The 17,499-nt window shown below is 39.1% G+C and overlaps 2 protein-coding genes across 3 annotated transcripts in view; one reads left to right on the forward strand and one right to left on the reverse strand.

Moving 5' to 3' along the window:
- nt5c2b (5'-nucleotidase, cytosolic IIb) overlaps positions 1–3,568 on the reverse strand; it is a 31,557-nt gene extending 27,989 nt beyond the window's left edge. Inside the window, exon 1 of one of the 2 annotated variants that reach the window (XM_042484628.2) lies at positions 3,380–3,568. The gene's annotated coding sequence lies outside the window, so the exon portion shown is untranslated. Of the gene's footprint in view, positions 1–2,945; positions 3,287–3,379 lie in introns of those variants that run through there. The other variant, XM_042484629.2, reaches the window with a different exon arrangement.
- Positions 3,569–6,473: 2,905 nt separating this feature from the next.
- inab (internexin neuronal intermediate filament protein, alpha b) lies at positions 6,474–11,708 on the forward strand. The gene is made up of 3 exons (XM_042484632.2): positions 6,474–7,547; positions 8,041–8,165; positions 8,997–11,708. The coding sequence occupies exons 1-3, from the start codon at positions 6,498–6,500 to the stop codon at positions 9,268–9,270; spliced, it is 1,449 nt and encodes a 482-aa protein (XP_042340566.2). The 5' UTR covers positions 6,474–6,497; the 3' UTR covers positions 9,271–11,708.
- The last annotated feature ends 5,791 nt before the right edge of the window (positions 11,709–17,499 follow it).

Below are 17,499 nucleotides of genomic sequence, written 5' to 3' on the forward strand. Positions count from 1 at the left end.
AAATGTCAACAAACACTGCGTTAGAGAGTCCAAAACATTGTCAATATTGACTTTGCAGCTTTACAGGAGAGCAAATACAAAGCTTTACCATGTTTGTTTGTTTTCTTTACATTCAGAGCTCTAATGTTCTGTAAGATAAGATAAAACTTTATTGATTCCCAGCAGAGAAATTTGGTCTTTGCGGCAGAACAAGGACAGAAATCAATCGAGGAAGTAACATAAATACATAATAAAAGGTAGATAAATTAAATCAGCATAGAATAAAAACAGAAACTAAATAAAAGCATTTGGTGACAAAATGATATGGTTAAGCGACAGCGGTGTGATTAAAAGCAGCAAGGTCATCAAGTCGATGTAATCAGTACACCGGGGGGTATTCCGGAAAGCAGGTTATGTGACAACTCTGAGTGTGTTAACCCTGATGATGAGGGAAACTCTGTGTTATCCGTTCCAGAAAGAGAGTTAAGTCAAACTCTGAGTCAATCACCATGGTAACTGACTCTGTGAACATAACCTGCTCGCTGGCAGGTTTTTTTACCTGTCTCCTCCCACCTGAAGCAAACTGACAGACACGGATAGTCCATATTTTTGCAATCTGATAGATATCGAAGCATAATTATTACGCAGTGCCTTACGTCGGGAGAGGATTTTCAGAGCTAGATAGGATTTGCTCTCATTCCCATGAATACACAGTTTTTCATTACATTCAATCATTCATCTTAATAACATTATCTGGCTGTACATATTCACTCTCACACACTGCCTTTCTGTTCATTCATACTGTATTTTTATAAATAGTATTTTATTGAGTTTTCATATTCACATCACCGAGATTTTAATCTACAAATCAATGACTCCAATATGGATAAAATAAATAGAATTTAAAAAATAAAATATAAAATTAAGATATTTCAAAAAATAAAATAAAACAAAACTCCAATGATAAATTAAATTTTATAAAGCATCCAAAAAACTAAAATACCACCATACAATAAAAGACAGTAAACAAAATCAATAATCAAATATATATTTGTATATTCCCCACATACGCACCATAATTCATAATAGTCAGTCCCATAAACAAAATTAATATTGAGTTCACGGTCTGTGCTTTATATCAATATCAAATATTACTTTACTCAGCAGGATATTAGGCGAGAGGACATATATGCATTAAAACAGCATTCTGTTTGGGGTTTAAATGACTACATGTTGAAATAGCCACTGCATTAATATTCACTTTGTTTAATGTCAAATATGAATAAAACCAAAGTAAAGTCCGCCTACAATCACTGCCTAGCAAAATACGCCTTAGCCTTCTGAATGACGTTTTTATATTTTATTTTCAGTTGCTTCCAAGTGTTTTATCCCCCTGTGGGATTGCAACTAAATGAAAATCAAAATGTATTCAATCCACCACTTTTTCACCTGTATGCTACTATTTTAATAAAGTGTTGTTAATGTTCAGTCAGTGGACAAGTGCATTCAGACTTAGGCCTACACATTGACACGGGCAGTGATTTTCTCCCATGCCACTTTTCTCTCCTTAGCTGCTGCAGCGGTGTTACTTTTCTTTCTAAATTTGGGCTCATATTCGCCGTAGGCAGCATGAGGACCTCTAGCTCCAGTTGGGTAAAGTAGCCTGGTTTCTTTATTTCAACAGTTGCCATGGTGAATTGAGGTATCGGGGTTCCATTGATGATGGCTTTTTGTTGAGGTCGTGCACGCGCTGAACTCAGGGTGAACATACTCAGAGTTTATTGAACTAATTTAGATCAGCTATTCTGGAAGCGAATACTGAGAGTTTCCCATCTCGGAGTAAGTCAGCTCAGAGTTCAGGGTTAGGCACAGTTTGTTGAACCTCCTTTTTGGAATACCCCCAAGGCTAATGATTTAGTAATGGTACTTACTGTTAGTCAAGCAAGTAATGCAAGAGTCAATGTAATATGTGATATAGCATTGTATAATAAAATATATATGATATAATGGCTGAAGAAAATCAAACATCATGATTTTATATATTACCAAATACCTCTATATCAATATAGCATAAGGTTGAATAATGGAGCATTGAAAAAATGATTTACATAATGAGATTTTTGATAATTAATCATTAATGCATGAATATAATCAGTAAGTGGGTAAAGACACATAAAACAGCTAGAAAAGAATGTAAATATCAGAAAGTTCAGAAAAGTAACTTTATGGCAAAGCAGCCTTTAAAATCAGATCAAGACAGCTCTTTTGATATATCCAAAATCTAAGACGATAGTCTAGTTTCAAATCACCAGATCATATACTATCATTATATTGCAAAGCTAAGCATACAGTAATGCAACAATGTAACCTACAGCGCTGTAACTAACGATAATTTGTATTGTCATATCATCTTTCATTGATTAATGAATTGGTTATTTGGTCTGTAAATCGTCAGAAATTTGTGAAACATGTCGATCAGTGTTACCCTTAAATGTTTTGCTTTGCCCACAATTCAAAGATAATGTATTCATTGTGATAGAAAAATGAAGAAACCAGAGAGTATTCACATTTAACAAGCTTGAATCAGAGAGTTTGTAGGTTGTTTTTTTTTTGTCTTAAAGAGTTGGCGATTCAACTAAATGGCTGACAACTTGCCGATTAATCGTTGGAGCTCTAACATAGAATGGTCAATTATAATACAGCAATATACGACATGATAGACGACATCATATAGTAAAGTATAATAAAGCCTCTAAACCCATTTTAAGCCATTCTGGTGCATGTTTATTATTTTAGCTAATGCTTTTATGACACCTTGGCCCACTGTATGAACTGGTCCACTGGGGTCTGAGGGGAGCTGTGGCTTGGAGAGATTCACAGCCAAGCAAAAACGCAAACCTGCACAACTGCACTGCAAACAGTTAGTGGAAAAAATGCAAAACATAACTTGTAACAAGCTTTTTTACCTCAGGTCAGTCTTGAGAGAGAGGAGTCGACGTTGAACTCGATCACGTAACATTAACTGTCACTCATTAAAGGATGTCATACATGTTTAAACATTGTCTTTGGCTGGGTTTATACTCAGAAAAACCGACGGTAAACGCCGAGACGTTAGCTTGAGCTACTGTAAAAGTGTCTTTACAAGCTAACGGCAAAGAAAACCCTTGTTCGCGAGGTAAAGGAACCAAACAACCGCTATTTGCTGAACTGTGAAGAGCTAAGCTAACAGTCCACTCGTCCTGCTGTTGTTTTTTTATCTGACATTGCAGAGAAGACAAGCTAAAAGTGACTCGGGGAGAGCTAACGCGTTAGCTGGCTTTGATGCAAAAACAAAAGCCACACAAAGTGTCGGGGCAGATTTCACTGCGTTTATAGCCGTGGCTGACGTTACTGTACTCACCTCTGAGTTCCTGAATAAAACAACTGCACCGTCAGTTAGTCTGAGCATGCGCCTTGAGCTGTGCAAAAGTCGGAGGAAAATTCGTCGCTGTGTTTTCTTCTTGCTGTCTTCTTCACTGTAAAGCCAGGCAGCGGATGAGTGCCTTACTGCTGTGGCTGCTCTCTGCTGTCTCTCTCTGTTTCACCAGCTGTTGTTATGAGCCCCTACTGGGGGCGGGGCTTATCTGCTGTCAGTCACGAGGAGGCGGGAGCATCTGTCGTCGTGGCACACACACGTGACACAACGGTTATCGCTTGATCGCAACAAGGTACAGAGTGACACCTTGATTGTCATGTTGCAAGAATTAATTAGCTTTTAGAGGCCCAGCAGATTTGTAAAAAGACTACTCAAGCTGATATACTGTTACATGAATGACATGAATTTATTCAACCCAAACAACAAACAGTGTTCTTTGGTCAAACAAGACTGAAGAATGGCCACCAAGTGCAAAAATAATAATAATGAAGTCTATATAAAAGGTCAAGAAAAAGGTCTTATACAACAAAGCTAATAAAAGGAATAAAAGGCATAAAACAGCCAGATCTCCAAAGGCAGTTGAAATACTAAGTGAATAAAATTTTAGAGCATATCTGAATAAACGCAATAAAAGATGATAAGATTAATATAAGAAATAATATAAGGTAATGACGTCACATCAGTGGGGATAAAACAAAGATTAGAAGATAAAAACAGATAAATAAGAGATAGATGAACAAATACATACATCTAAAACATGATAAGATGGTAAGAACAACACATCAGAAGGAGAAGGAATAGATAAATAGAGTAAGAGCAGCAAAATGAATGAATAGAGAAAGAAAGAGAATAAATAAATAACTAAATAAATAAAGGTGACATTACAAAAAAGCAAGTCTGTAAAAGTGAGTTCTAAGAAGTGATTTAAAAGCTGTCACTGGTTCTGCAAGCCTAATCTCTCCAGGCAAGTTGTTTCAAAGTTGAGGGGCCACTCATAGCAAAAGCACCTTTAGATTTAAGCCTCGACTTTGGTACAACCAGGAGGTCCCCACCTAAAGATCTGAGGCTACACGTATCATAAGGGGTCATCATTTCAGAAATGTAATTTGGGGCAAAACCCATATGTGCTTTGACATGAATTCATTAAACCAACAACAACCACTGCTCTTCAGTCAAAAATGAAAAATGGCCACCATGTGCAATATTCATATTCATTTTATATCAGTCCACTGAATTCATACCTGCCTACTGCACCCTTACTGTCCTTTGCTGCTGATGTTTGCACACTCATTGCATTTTTATCTATATATTTATATTTAGTACAGTAAATATTTTGTACAATATTGCTCTTGTAGTTGTATCTTGAGTTTTAGATTTTTAATGGCCATTAATTATCATTACTTACAGTTGCGTCCTTATTTAAATTTTTATAAAGTTGGATAGCACCTCTGAGGATGGCGTAGTTGCGATTTCATTATACAATAAAATTCTTGAATCAGTGTTGGTGAGTAACTAGTTATATATAACTAGTTAGGTCTACATGTAATTAATTCACAAATTAAATTGGTATTGTTATTGTAATAAGCTACAGTTACAGGGGAAATATGTAATTAAATTGGAGTTACTAATCAAAATGTTGATGATTACAAAAGTGTTAAATCTGAATCATTTTTGGTGAAAAAAAACCCATATAATTTACATAAGTAAAAGTTGCAATTCAACAGTGGAAAAATAGTCCATACAAGTCCTGCATTCACTTCATAAAAGTATTAGCCTATAACTGTTATGTACTTAAATTATCAAAAGTATCAGACATAAAAGTACTTGTTCTGCAGGCAAATGCCCCTTAGTTTAATATGTTATTATAGCCTATGTGACATTATTAGATACTGATATAATAATACAAGTCACTGATGGATTACTGAACAGGCTTACCAGGCAAACGCCCAAGGCCCGAATTGTCAAGTCCCCCCCGGCCTTGTGTCTAAAAAGAGACACATAACTACCACATAGTCTGTGTGTCTTGGCACATCTTTGCCCACAGGCCTACTGCTGTTCTATAATCCGCCCTTGTGACTGTTGCAGCTGGTTGCTTGCAATGAGGCGCAAATTGACAACAGAGGGCAGCAAAGGCCTGTCAGTGTAATGCAAATTTCAGGTGCTATTGAGCAAATCTGAACGTATACTAAACAAAACACACCATTAAATCACTTTTTTATGTTTTATTAAACAGTGACTTATAAATTAACGTTTTAAACTTGTTCTTCTTTAAGTTTTAACTCTAAACTCTTAAAGACCAGCTTCAAGACCATCCAGAACATAAGAATCCTCATTTACTGTGATGTCGGTCAGCAGGTGCACAGATCTAAAAATTCTGAGTGCCACTCACAAAGACTATTTCTCAGAATAACGTAATTTATCCACATAGGCTTCACTCTCACTTCAGATGTTTGAGAAAAAGAGGCTCGAAAAAACTTCTTATATTCATTCAATCGCTTTTCTGGACACGTGGGGAATTACAGTGTTCAATTCATATGTTATCAAAAGAAACTGCAGGTGTAGAGGGGGTTTACAGCAATGTTGCAACTACGCACAACAGCTAAAAGTTTTGCAGTAAAGTGCATCATCATCATCATTCTGCCTGAAATCACAGTGTGCATTTGGATTTAGGGCGGAAATCTTCTATAAAGTTTATAGGCATCTCGAGGTGTTTTTTTTCTATACCTTAATACCAAAAACAAAAGAAAAAATGTCGATATTATTTTGTAATTGTATTATTGTGTATATATATGTGCAACAAGCGATCAAACACTGACGCACCACTGCGCCAAAAAGGACAGGTCCATCTGCTCCATACAAAGTGCAGTTAAAATGAGCACATCTGGACCCAAAACCCGGATTACTGTAGATTAATTATAATCACAGTAAGAAAATATACCTCTAGCATTATATTCAGCGTTAAATTCCATATTTATTGGGCTATCTGACGCATGTGGAACGACTGAAACGGGATGTTCCCCTCGGGCATTAATGAGTGATTGGGTCGGTCCCCCTATATAAAGGGGACGCGCCCACTGCTCTGCTCTGTTCCAAACACGCCACGATGAGCTACGGATCTGAAGTCTATTCCTCCTCATCCTACCGGAAGATTTTCGGGGATTCTCCCCGTTATTCATCCTCTCCATCGCGGCCAGGGATGAACATGCCTTCCTCCCGGTCAGGCTACCGGTCCTCCTCTGTATCCCGGGTCAACGTCTCATCCCTGGGCTCCTTCAGCAGAAAGTCCGGCCGCTCATTCTCGTCCATGCCGCTGGAGACCTTCGACCTGACACAGAGCACCGTCCTCAACAACGAGTTCAAAATCATCCGCACCAATGAGAAGGAGCAAATGCAGGGTCTCAATGACCGCTTTGCGATGTTCATCGATAAAGTGCGCAACTTGGAGCAGCATAACAAAGTGCTGGAGACGGAGTTGACCGCCCTGCGCGCGCGGCAGACCGAGCCGTCCCGCCTGGCCGACCTTTACCAACAAGAGATCCGCGAGCTGCGCTCCCAGCTCGAGGAGCTGAACGGGGAGAAGTCCCAGCTCATCATCGAGAGGGATTGTATCGATGACGACCTGCAGAAGCTCAGGGCCAAATACGAAGAGGAGTTCCGTGCCCGGGAGGACGCGGAGGCCGCCCTCAAGGCTTTTAGGAAGGATGTGGATGATGCCACCATGGTGCGCCTGGACCTGGAAAAGAAGGTGGAATCCCTCCTGGATGAGATCAACTTCCTCAGGAAGGTGCACGAGGAGGAGGTGGCCGAGCTGACGGATATGATCCAAGCTGCCCAGGTGTCTGTGGAGATGGAGGTGTCCAAGCCAGACCTCACCTCCGCCCTCAAAGAGATCCGAGGCCAGTATGAGTCCATGGCTTCCAAGAACCTGCAGTCCGCAGAAGAGTGGTACAAGACCAAGTTCGCCGACTTGTCCGAGCAGGCCAGCCGTAGTAATGACGCCATCCGTGCCAGCAGGGAGGAACTTAACGAGTTCAGGAGGCAGCTGCAGTCCAAGACCATCGAGATTGAGAGTCTGAGGGGAACCAACGAGTCTCTGGAAAAGCAGCTCCGGGAGATGGAGGAGAGGCACAGTGTGGAGATTGGAAACTACCAGGTAAACACCTTTTTAATATCTTTTAACCGGTATCAACATTAGTGTACATAATCTTTTTTTTTTCTCTCAGTCTCATAAAAGTTTGTTCACATTTGAAGTGAATACACTGTGTGGTGTTTTTGAGTAATAATGATGAGGGGAGCAGCTGAGCTCTGTCCGTGGTGCTGAAACTCATTCCCCCGGGACAGCGCGCTCCGCAGCTGCATCTGACAACGCCCACTGACTTTGTATAAACTGTAAATGGATTAAGCACTGCCAGCTGAGAGTATGTTTTTTAGGACAAACATTTCAACCCTTTTCAACCCGTTTTGCTCCTAAAGGACTCGAAATCCCAGCTACACAGTGTGCAGATTAGTAATCGGATGTAGGTCTTTGTCTGGGCACTGTGAGTCTCCCCCTGCAAAAAATACGGACTTTTATTTTATGACTTTTTTTTTTTTAAAGAAAGAACACTGTCCTAATTTTTTTGATTTTGTTTGATTGTCCTTTTTAGGACAACATGGTAGAACTGGAGAATGAGCTGAGGGCCACTAAGAGCGAGATGGCTCGTCACCTGAGGGAGTACCAGGATCTGCTGAATGTCAAGATGGCACTGGATATTGAAATTGCAGCTTACAGGTAGGCGCAAAGACTAAAAGGACTTCTTTTTCCCATCACGCCCTGAGAGTGACCCAGTGTGGGTTGAAACTGGTAGATGTTCTCCTTTTTTAATCTTTTAACTTTGATATGCCCTAAACAAAAAAAGGCATTTTAAATACAAAAAATGGCTCAATGCAAATGTGCCTGAACCTCTCCTAAAAACCACACATTATAACTTATGATCACTTCTATTAAATGGAATTTAACCCTTTGAAACCTGAACAAACTGGCTTGATCCTCTCAAAAACATGGGAGGGAGGAAATGAGCAACTTAACAAGAAATGACCCCAAAATTAGCATCAAATAAGTAGAAAGTTTCAAAAAATCACCTGAAATTAAAAGAAAAAGGGAAAGTAAAAACATAAAGACAAACAAGTAAATGACCTGTAAAAAAAACCCAAAAAACAAAAATATATATCTATTAAGAACAATCATAAATGTAGTCTCTGAACATTTTCACTTTTTAAAAATAATTTTCTCACTCTCTTTCTCTCCTTTTTAACATTTATTTTCAGGTTGTTTTTAAGTCACTTTTTGCCAATCTCTTGTAATTTGCTCGATGCCTTTTCCCATATTTTTGAAGAGAATTAAACCTTATAGGTCATGTTTCAAAGGTTTAAATACATGTGAAAGGTGACATAATGCAGCACAGGAAAAAATTATGTCCATCCAGGTTTCAAAGGCTTAAAAACACCAACATACAGACATTTAGTGGGGGACAAATCAAGCTCTACCTTGTTAAAATCTTCCTGACCATCACTCATTACCTCTATGTTATCTCTATCCCTCTCTCCACCATCCTCTCTGCAGGAAACTATTGGAGGGAGAGGAGACCCGCATCGGAACCGGGATCGCCTACCCTGGCTCGTCTGTGAGTGCAAATGTCGGGCAAGGTTACAACTACCAGACCCGTATTTACACCAGCACCGGCAAGGGCTCCAAGAGCAAGGAGGAGGAGCAGCAGCAGCAGAGCAAGTCCGGAGGCAAGATGGCCCAGCGTGAAGTTTACGAGGAGACAGTGATCACCACCAAGAAGATGGAAGCAAAAGACAACAGCGAGATTCCCACCAATCAGAAAAACTAAAAATCTGCTGTAAGCTTGACCCCTGAAGCTTCCCTTAACCCTGCAAACCCATACCTCTCTTCATTTCCCAAGCGAAAACAAACCCTGGGCCTTTACACTTAAGCACTTGCGGGGATCTAAGATGATATAAGCACAGTAAAATCATGGTTTCTATCTGCATTATTGTGTATTAAATGTCCGCAAGTGTGCAGAGTGCGGGATCTAGATGTTTGTTTTACGTGCTTCCCTGTCCCATTTGTCCCCCACGTGTGTTCCCCAAAGGAAATCCATTATAACTCTACTGTTACCATTACTCTTTACAAATCCATAGTGCATCAGTGCTCTCTCATTCTTCCTCACACACTCAGCTTCAAACAATAGCAAGCACCTAGGTAGCATCTCTTACAGGAGTATGGTCTTTTGAAATATAATATTCAACTGGTCTTTCACACTTGGTCTATTGTTACATCGATACGTGACGTGAAACACGGTAGATAATAACTCTGGTTATTCACGACCACCACAAGCTGTGAGCTACTCTCAACACATTCCAATGGAAGCATGTGTGTGCGTCCACCTATACAATACAAAAAAATATTAGTATGACAGTTTGGTGAGGAAGCACACAGTCTGCAGTTGAAGGAAACCAGCCAAAATAAACAACAGAGGCTTTAGTTAAGGTCTCTTTACTAAAAATGTCCAAAACATCTCCTAGCACAATGCATCAGTGGTTTGACTGTGATCCAATCAGCTCTGCATGACAACAGCATGGAAGAGTCATTCTCTTCCGACTCCCTTTTTAACTTTCCCGTTGAATCCTCAAAGTGGATTCCCGTTACTATTTAAATGAGATTTAAAGCAAACAAGAAAGCAAATGTATTAATGGAGCATAATTTGCATGGTGTATGTAGATGTCATGCTTGCATGGAATCCATCGGCCTTTTCACTCATTCGATGGGATTTCATTGTTCAGAGTTTAAAGGCTGGCTCATGCCTTTCACCCACCATGCTGAGCATCATCATGCACAACACTTGCCTGTAGTCTAGATGTGAGACTATAACTCTTACTGTAGGATGTGTCTTTGGTAGGAGATGATGCTATGAAGATTAGAAGTAAAAATCCTCTTTATATAGGAATGTCAAAACTGGCAAAATTAGTAAGCAGTTTGCACAGTGTGCTATAAGGAATACAGGGAAAAGTAAAGGTTAAGCAAAGATGCTGTAAATGAGGAAAAATGCAGATAAAATTACAAGAAAGGAGTGATTTTCCCTCTTGAAACAGTCTGAATTGCAAATTTAGATTTAGCACAAATGCACAAGATTCTCCATGATCCATCTGGGTGCGATGATGAGTTGTTTGCATATTCAACACCATTTCCCATGTGCCATCGAAAATGCTTGAAGCACATTTGAGCCCCAGAATCCATACCCTATCACAAAGCCAGAAGAAACAACACCATCAACACATACCATCACAAATTCAGCCAGAAGCCGCCAGATGCGTTTGAAACAACTTGACCTCTCTCTTTATAACTGTGGCCATGACTGGATAAAAATGTCTGTTGTAGTACGACCTCACCACTTGAAATCCCTCAGTATGAGAGACTTGTAGCTTGTTTTATTCCTGCTTTGTGCACTGCCAACTTTAACACAGTTATCTTTCTTCTCCTGCTGCTGGTCACGGCGTCTCACGCCCTGACAAATTGCACTCACACTGAAAACAAAAAGAAAAACTACTGATTGTACGGCAGACTGTTCTGGATTGGGTTCCTGTTATTGTACTTGAGGCTTGTGATAAGTATCTTAGTACTGTAGTGAGTATGTCTGTATCTCTACACAGTGGCCTATCATAACTGGAATTATTTTGGGCGCAGCAAAACTGAAAGTTGAACATTTTGTTTTATTGAATTTAAAGCAGAAGAAAAATCTCCAATGTACAAGAACTTAAAAATAGAAGCAGAATTTTATAGTATACAGCTATAACAATGAATGAATGGTTCATGATTACAAATGTCAAGCCTTTATCTTAACACTGTAAACCAAAAGAGTTTCACTGATGTCCGAATTAAAAAAAAATGTCACTACTACAACTATTGCACTGCCGAACTTTTCTAAGTGCACATGCAACACCACTTCATGGGAAATAAACCCATCAAGCATACAGTATGTCACAAATACAAACCCAACAATCAAGAATTAGCCATAGGACAAATAAATGTAGGATGTGAAATGCCTTAAAACACCAGCAGCTTTTTTTCTGGCCATATGTGTGATGTGTATGATTCTGTCCAGTGGGGTGTGTAATCATTATTATCTCTTTATTAGCGTTAATTAGAGCTACCATGACTACAAACGCATAGGGATTGAATGTAGTTGACATGCTATTCTCTTTACTGTTATTACTTATGTATTGCTGTATGACACCACATTAATAAAGACTTGACATTACTGAGGCTGCACATGATTTCAGTGTATTTTTTTTTTTTACATGCAACACCCAGAAACCTAGAAACGATCATATTTTGTTCTTGTGCATAATCTATGTAACTAAGGATTAATGATAGTTGTGAAAAGTAACTTAGTACACATACTCAAGTACTGTACTTAGGTACAATTTTAAGGTCCCTGCTTTATTCAAGTATTTCTATTGTACAGTTTATCCTTCTTTGCACACTGTTCCTCATTTCATCATGAGTTTCTCATTAAAACAATAAGTTAGTTAAGTTTCAAGTTATAACATGAAATGTTTCATGTTATAACACTAAATGATCATGTTTACTATAGTCAAATAGTATATTGTTATAACAATAAAGTTTCTTGTTATAATTTCATACGCTTCTATGATGTAATAATGTGAAAAGTAATTGTTAAAACAAGAAAAATAACTTTTAAAACAACAAAAAACTTTTTCAGATTATAACTTGATACTGATCTGTTATTTTTCCGGCATTGCGGCATTTGGTTTTCATGCTTGTCCTACCTTTTCAAGCTGCATGATAAGTTATTCCTTGTTATTTATGTATATTGTAGGGTATGGACAAACAGTTTATACTGTGATGTTGCTACTTTTACTTAAGTAAAAGATCTGAGTACTTCCTCCACAACTAATTAAAGGTATACTTTAACCACAAAATCATCGTTTGTAATTGTGAAGAAAACTTTGTTTTCTCGCATGTCTCCACGATAAATGAAGAATCCAAAAATGGGAAAAAGTTCTTGATAAATTGAAGTAAAATGGCACCGGGTTTAACAACAGCAAAAATATATAAAAACATACCTTTACATACTCTCAAGTAACTCATGCAGTATAATCCAAGTCTCATTAATCTAGTCATATGCTCAGTGCTACCCAAACACATCATTTTTTTTCAAAAACATTACAATTTAAAACCCCTCTACTTACCAGTAGTGCACCTAGGCAGGCACTTGCACTTGAACTCTGGTTGTGGAGTTCATTGAGTTCAAATGCATGCACTTACCTTTTTACTCATGAATTCAATGTAACACAGGATAAGTAATTAATATACATATGATCATTTTGTGGGTGAAGTATTACTTAAATGATTATGAGTCAATGTGATTCAATAATAATGACAGGAATAGGATAGAGAGAATATCCACAAATGTTCAAAATAGTTCATGAGCACATGGTCATAACTTGCTATTATTCTCCAGCATGATCAGCAGATCAACTCAGTCTAAGTGGGAAGTTCTCTTTCTGCTGCACACTTAAAATAATGCAGCCACTGCAGGAAAAAACAGTTACTAAAGAAAATCTGTTAACCTGTAAGATTTCATGTTGACTTCCAGTTTTATAATATGAATATGTTTTCTGGGCTTAGAAAAAAAAACCTTATTTTTGATTTATCTATAAAAGTAAATATTGCATTGGACCGGCACAGGCAGGGATGCAAAGTCACCTTGACCTCTTCTTCTGGAGATATATTTTTTCTTTTTGCTTCTCAGGGCCACAGTGCAATTTTGTATCACAGAAATATGATTGATTGCCTGATGCTGTACTGTACAGTGATCTTTGCACCTCCGGCACCACTCCACACACTTACACACACCTACACACACTCACACACACTCACACACACTCACACACCGTCCTAGACCTTGAGACCTTAGGCCTCGTGGATTGTCTCTGTTTAGCTCATCTCTCTTTGCCCACCAACTGGGTGGGACAGCCTCTGTACTGGGTGTGCATATGTGACGCAGGTTGCAGTTCCTCAAAGATTTATACCCCTGCAATGCTGCTGAGTAGAAGGTGTGGTGGTTCAGGGAGATGCCACTGTAAAAAGCCCTGTTATGAAACAGCCCTCCCTCCTCTTGCTTCAAACTTGAAGAGTGCTTCAACTTTCTATTTTAAGTCTCACCTCAGCCCCCCAGGCCCTTCCTCATAACCATAGAAAACACACGAGGGAATTACGAGGCTATAAAAACATATGAATACCATATAGAAAATGCTGCCTTCTACAGGAAACTCTGGGATTAATTTGAAGTTTACAGCTGCTGAAAGTGAGCGGAGAGTGTTTAGTTCTTAAGTCCCAATGCAATCAGCAAACAGTTGACTGATTTCTCAAGTGTGCCGCTTTGTAATTATTACTGCACACATGCTTATCTTAAAATTCTTGCAGTGTTGAATCAGAACCAACCAAAGAACCAAGAAAAACTGAGCCACTTCGCAAATAAAGACATTTCTCTATTGATTTCTCATATCTCAAACTCAATTCGAACATCCAGTTTTCCACATTTTATTTCTACTTAGGTGCTTTAAGGTCGGAAAGCATCTAATTTCACACTATCTAGCAGCATCACATTTACTATGTATCAACTTGTATCAGCTCTTCATTGGAGCTAAAATGTGGTTACTTTCAGTCACATAGTCAAACTCAAAAGTCTGTGATTTTTATGTCAAATGGACACATTCTAGATGTCTCATGAATTATTTTATATACGCTTTCCTCAAATTTAGCCTGACACACCTACAAAAAACATTTTACACATTTTACATTTTATTAAAATTTAATTAGGTTCTGTAGGTTTCATCAATGTTTGGATGCACAATATGATTTTTGTAATAACTGTCTGGTCAGTGGAGTTTGGGAGTTTAATGAATATCATACCTGCACACTCCTCTCTGACTGTTGCAGTCATTTCTTTTCATGTCTTCCCCTTTGCCATCTTTACAGGATAGAGGAGACTGTGTAGGGAGAGGCATGTTTTATGTTCTGTCTGGTAATAAGTGTCGGTGTGGGGCTGTGATGGTGGTAGGAATGAGAATCAGGGTGGAGCGCTGGGGCCACAGCCGTAAATTTCAGCTGTTAGTCAGCATCTCTGGATCAAAGCCATCCGTCTTCACTGAGGTGTCGGCTCTGCAGACATATTAAATGTGACTGTGTGACCTTACACACACACACACACACACACATACACACACAGGCACACAAAGAGCCATTTCCCACAAAACCAAAAAAGGGCAGAAAGATGCCTTTCCCTGAACACAGGAGATGGTATTCCTTTTTAATCTTTATCGCAAAAGCCATGAATATGTTTTGGAGTGTGTTTTATTGGATACTACTTTTAAAGTATGTGTTTTCCCGATTAAGACTTGTGCTCCACTACTCTGTCTTGCTATTGGACAGTTTGGGCAGTTACTGCAAGCTGAGCTTCAGTGGGGGGGGGACTGTAGACCATATTTTAGTTACAGGGAAGTCAATTAGGAAGTCAATACGGTCAGTTTTGATAATCCTTAATTGCATACGGATACATTTCTGTTTGTTTTTTGGTCATGATAGTGGAATGAAAGCCATGTGCCTCATCACCACCGGATGGCCAACCAAGGGGAGTCATGAGCCTGCAGAAGAGCTTGCTGAAATTGGCTATGGTAGACCACATGAGTCAGAGCTCCCTACATCCTGCAAGAAGAGGCGAGGAATGTTTTTAACAAGTTGCCACTACATTCATCTAAGCTTTGAGTCTTAGGGTGCAATCAAACAGAATGCTGGGTAAATTTTAGATGCAGCACGAATGCATGTAAAGTCTGTCCAGAATACACACAAGTTTGCCCAGAGCTCTGTGGATTGAGGTGAAGCAAACATTTGTGGCTTCATGAAAGGACCTTATAACAGAAATGAAAAAAAAGAGAGAGGCTGGAGGACAGTTACAGAAAGAACCAGTTTCTGGCTCTTTGTACACATTGTTGGTGTGTCATTGTATTGGTTAGATGTGGGAGAAGTGAGATTGGTTAAGTTTAGGGTAAGAATATCAGGGTAAGCCAATCAGAGGCAGAGTAAGGCAGAGTAGGGCGGGTAATGCCTTTTTATCCTCTGGGGAAAAAACAAACAAACAAGCCTCCTGTACAGTTGATACATTACCTGTATGAGGTGAATGAACACAGACTGCATGCAAATAATGCATCTGAATGACTATTTGATTCACTTTCTTTCTGAACGCACAAAGGAGTACACAATCAGTTTGGGGTGTGTCTGTGTGTGTGCATGAGAAGATCCACATGAGGAGGAAACTGGTAGCCTTTGGCAAAGGCAGGAAAAAAATACACCTTCCAACTCAGAATTATCTTTTTACATGTTGTAGCCCAAGTGGCTGAGTAGCCAACAGGCCCATAATACATCCAACAGTCAGCTGGGTTTTCGTGAGTTCTGAGGGGCTATGCATTATCAAGGGGGACCTGGTGGTCAGTAAAATATGTGTAAGCTAACTGCTCATTTAATGTGTTTCTTTTCTACACTATTCACAAAAAAAATACATGTTTAAATATGGTTGGCTAGCACTATGCTAAGCTAGGCTAAACATGTTACTGAGCATTCACAGAGATGTAACTGCTATTGCTAATTTCCCAATATATCAGTCTCCCTTTAAAAACACAGACAGGCAAATACATTTTCAATGCATTGTTGGCATGAATCATTCTTTCATTTGCCTCAGCAATAGATGGTTCTGCATGCCCTGCCCTCTCTTTGTGCCTGTAAATGAAGTGTTAATTTGTGTGTTGCTGCTGCTGTTGCCTTGGAAGTTGTTGCTAACATCCTGCTGTGCTTCAGCAGCCTCTGGGAATCACAGCTCTCAGAGAGACAGGGTTTGCTCTCGACCAGACAAAGAGGTCTGAGGAGAGGCCCATTGACAAACACAGAAGCCAGATAGTGAGATAGGAGAGCAGATTTGTCACATTTTAGATAATGGGACACGAAGGAAGATATTAATGTAAACTGGTTGAGTTTAAAAAATGTGAAAGCATCAACCAACAACGATTTGTTGACAAGTAACTCACTATTCTGTTGGGGTGACTAGTAAATATTCAATCTGTGTCCTTACCTAGCAGAAAGTACTGAGTCATTTCGGGGTAGGCCCTGTGTGTGTGTGTGTGTGTGTGTGTGTGTGTGTGTGTGTGTGTGTGTGTGTGTGTGTGTGTGTGTGTGTGTGTGTGTGTGTGAGACGTGGCGCTCTCTCTGTTAACCAAGACATCACTGTGTTCTTTTCCTCTGTGCTAATAATAGCAGAGACAGAGGCAGCAGAGCCAGACATGCAGACAGACAGACAGACTGAGGGAAAATGCTTCCCTCCTGAACGAAGGGGGAGGTCGCAGCCCTATTCTTGACCTCCATTTAAGTCTCTGTGAGGATGGATGGGTGATACTGGGGGTATTCAACCTTAAAAAATGCAATAACATTAGCTGGAAAGTGCATCTCACTAATCAGAAAATGGAGAACACATGTCTGCTATTCTTGAAATATTTTTAGTAGTGTAGTGAATTTGATTTAAGTGTAAAATTTGATTTATAGGGCAAAGGTTAAGTGACTTATAACTCAGTCCTTTTATTTTTCTTTGTTCTTTCACAGCAGAATTACTTTAGCCAGATCTGACATTTGACACACTTCAAATGTGTGATCAACATTTAATTTTCCAAATGTATTATTGATTAGTAAATGCAAGCCTGTAATTACAAGGATTCTATGAGTATGTTCGTACAAGTGTTGTGTTTTTAAAAGGAGTACTTACTTGTATACAAATCTACCTTTGAGCATTAATGCAAAGCCAATGCCATGTTTTTTGTTTTATTGTTTTATTATCGCAGTTTGCAAAAACTCATCACACCAGGATTATATGAGGTGAAATCTCATTCTTTCCTCAGGTATGTAAAAGTGTGATCCATCACTTCCAGCAGTGATTAAACAGATATAATAAGAGCTCACTGTTACACGGGGAAACGTCTGATGAGATGTTAAA

This window comes from Plectropomus leopardus, chromosome 3 (genome assembly GCF_026936395.1).
Source record: "Plectropomus leopardus strain MGB_pleo_1.0 chromosome 3, ASM2693639v1, whole genome shotgun sequence".
Lineage (NCBI taxonomy): Eukaryota > Metazoa > Chordata > Actinopteri > Perciformes > Serranidae > Plectropomus > Plectropomus leopardus.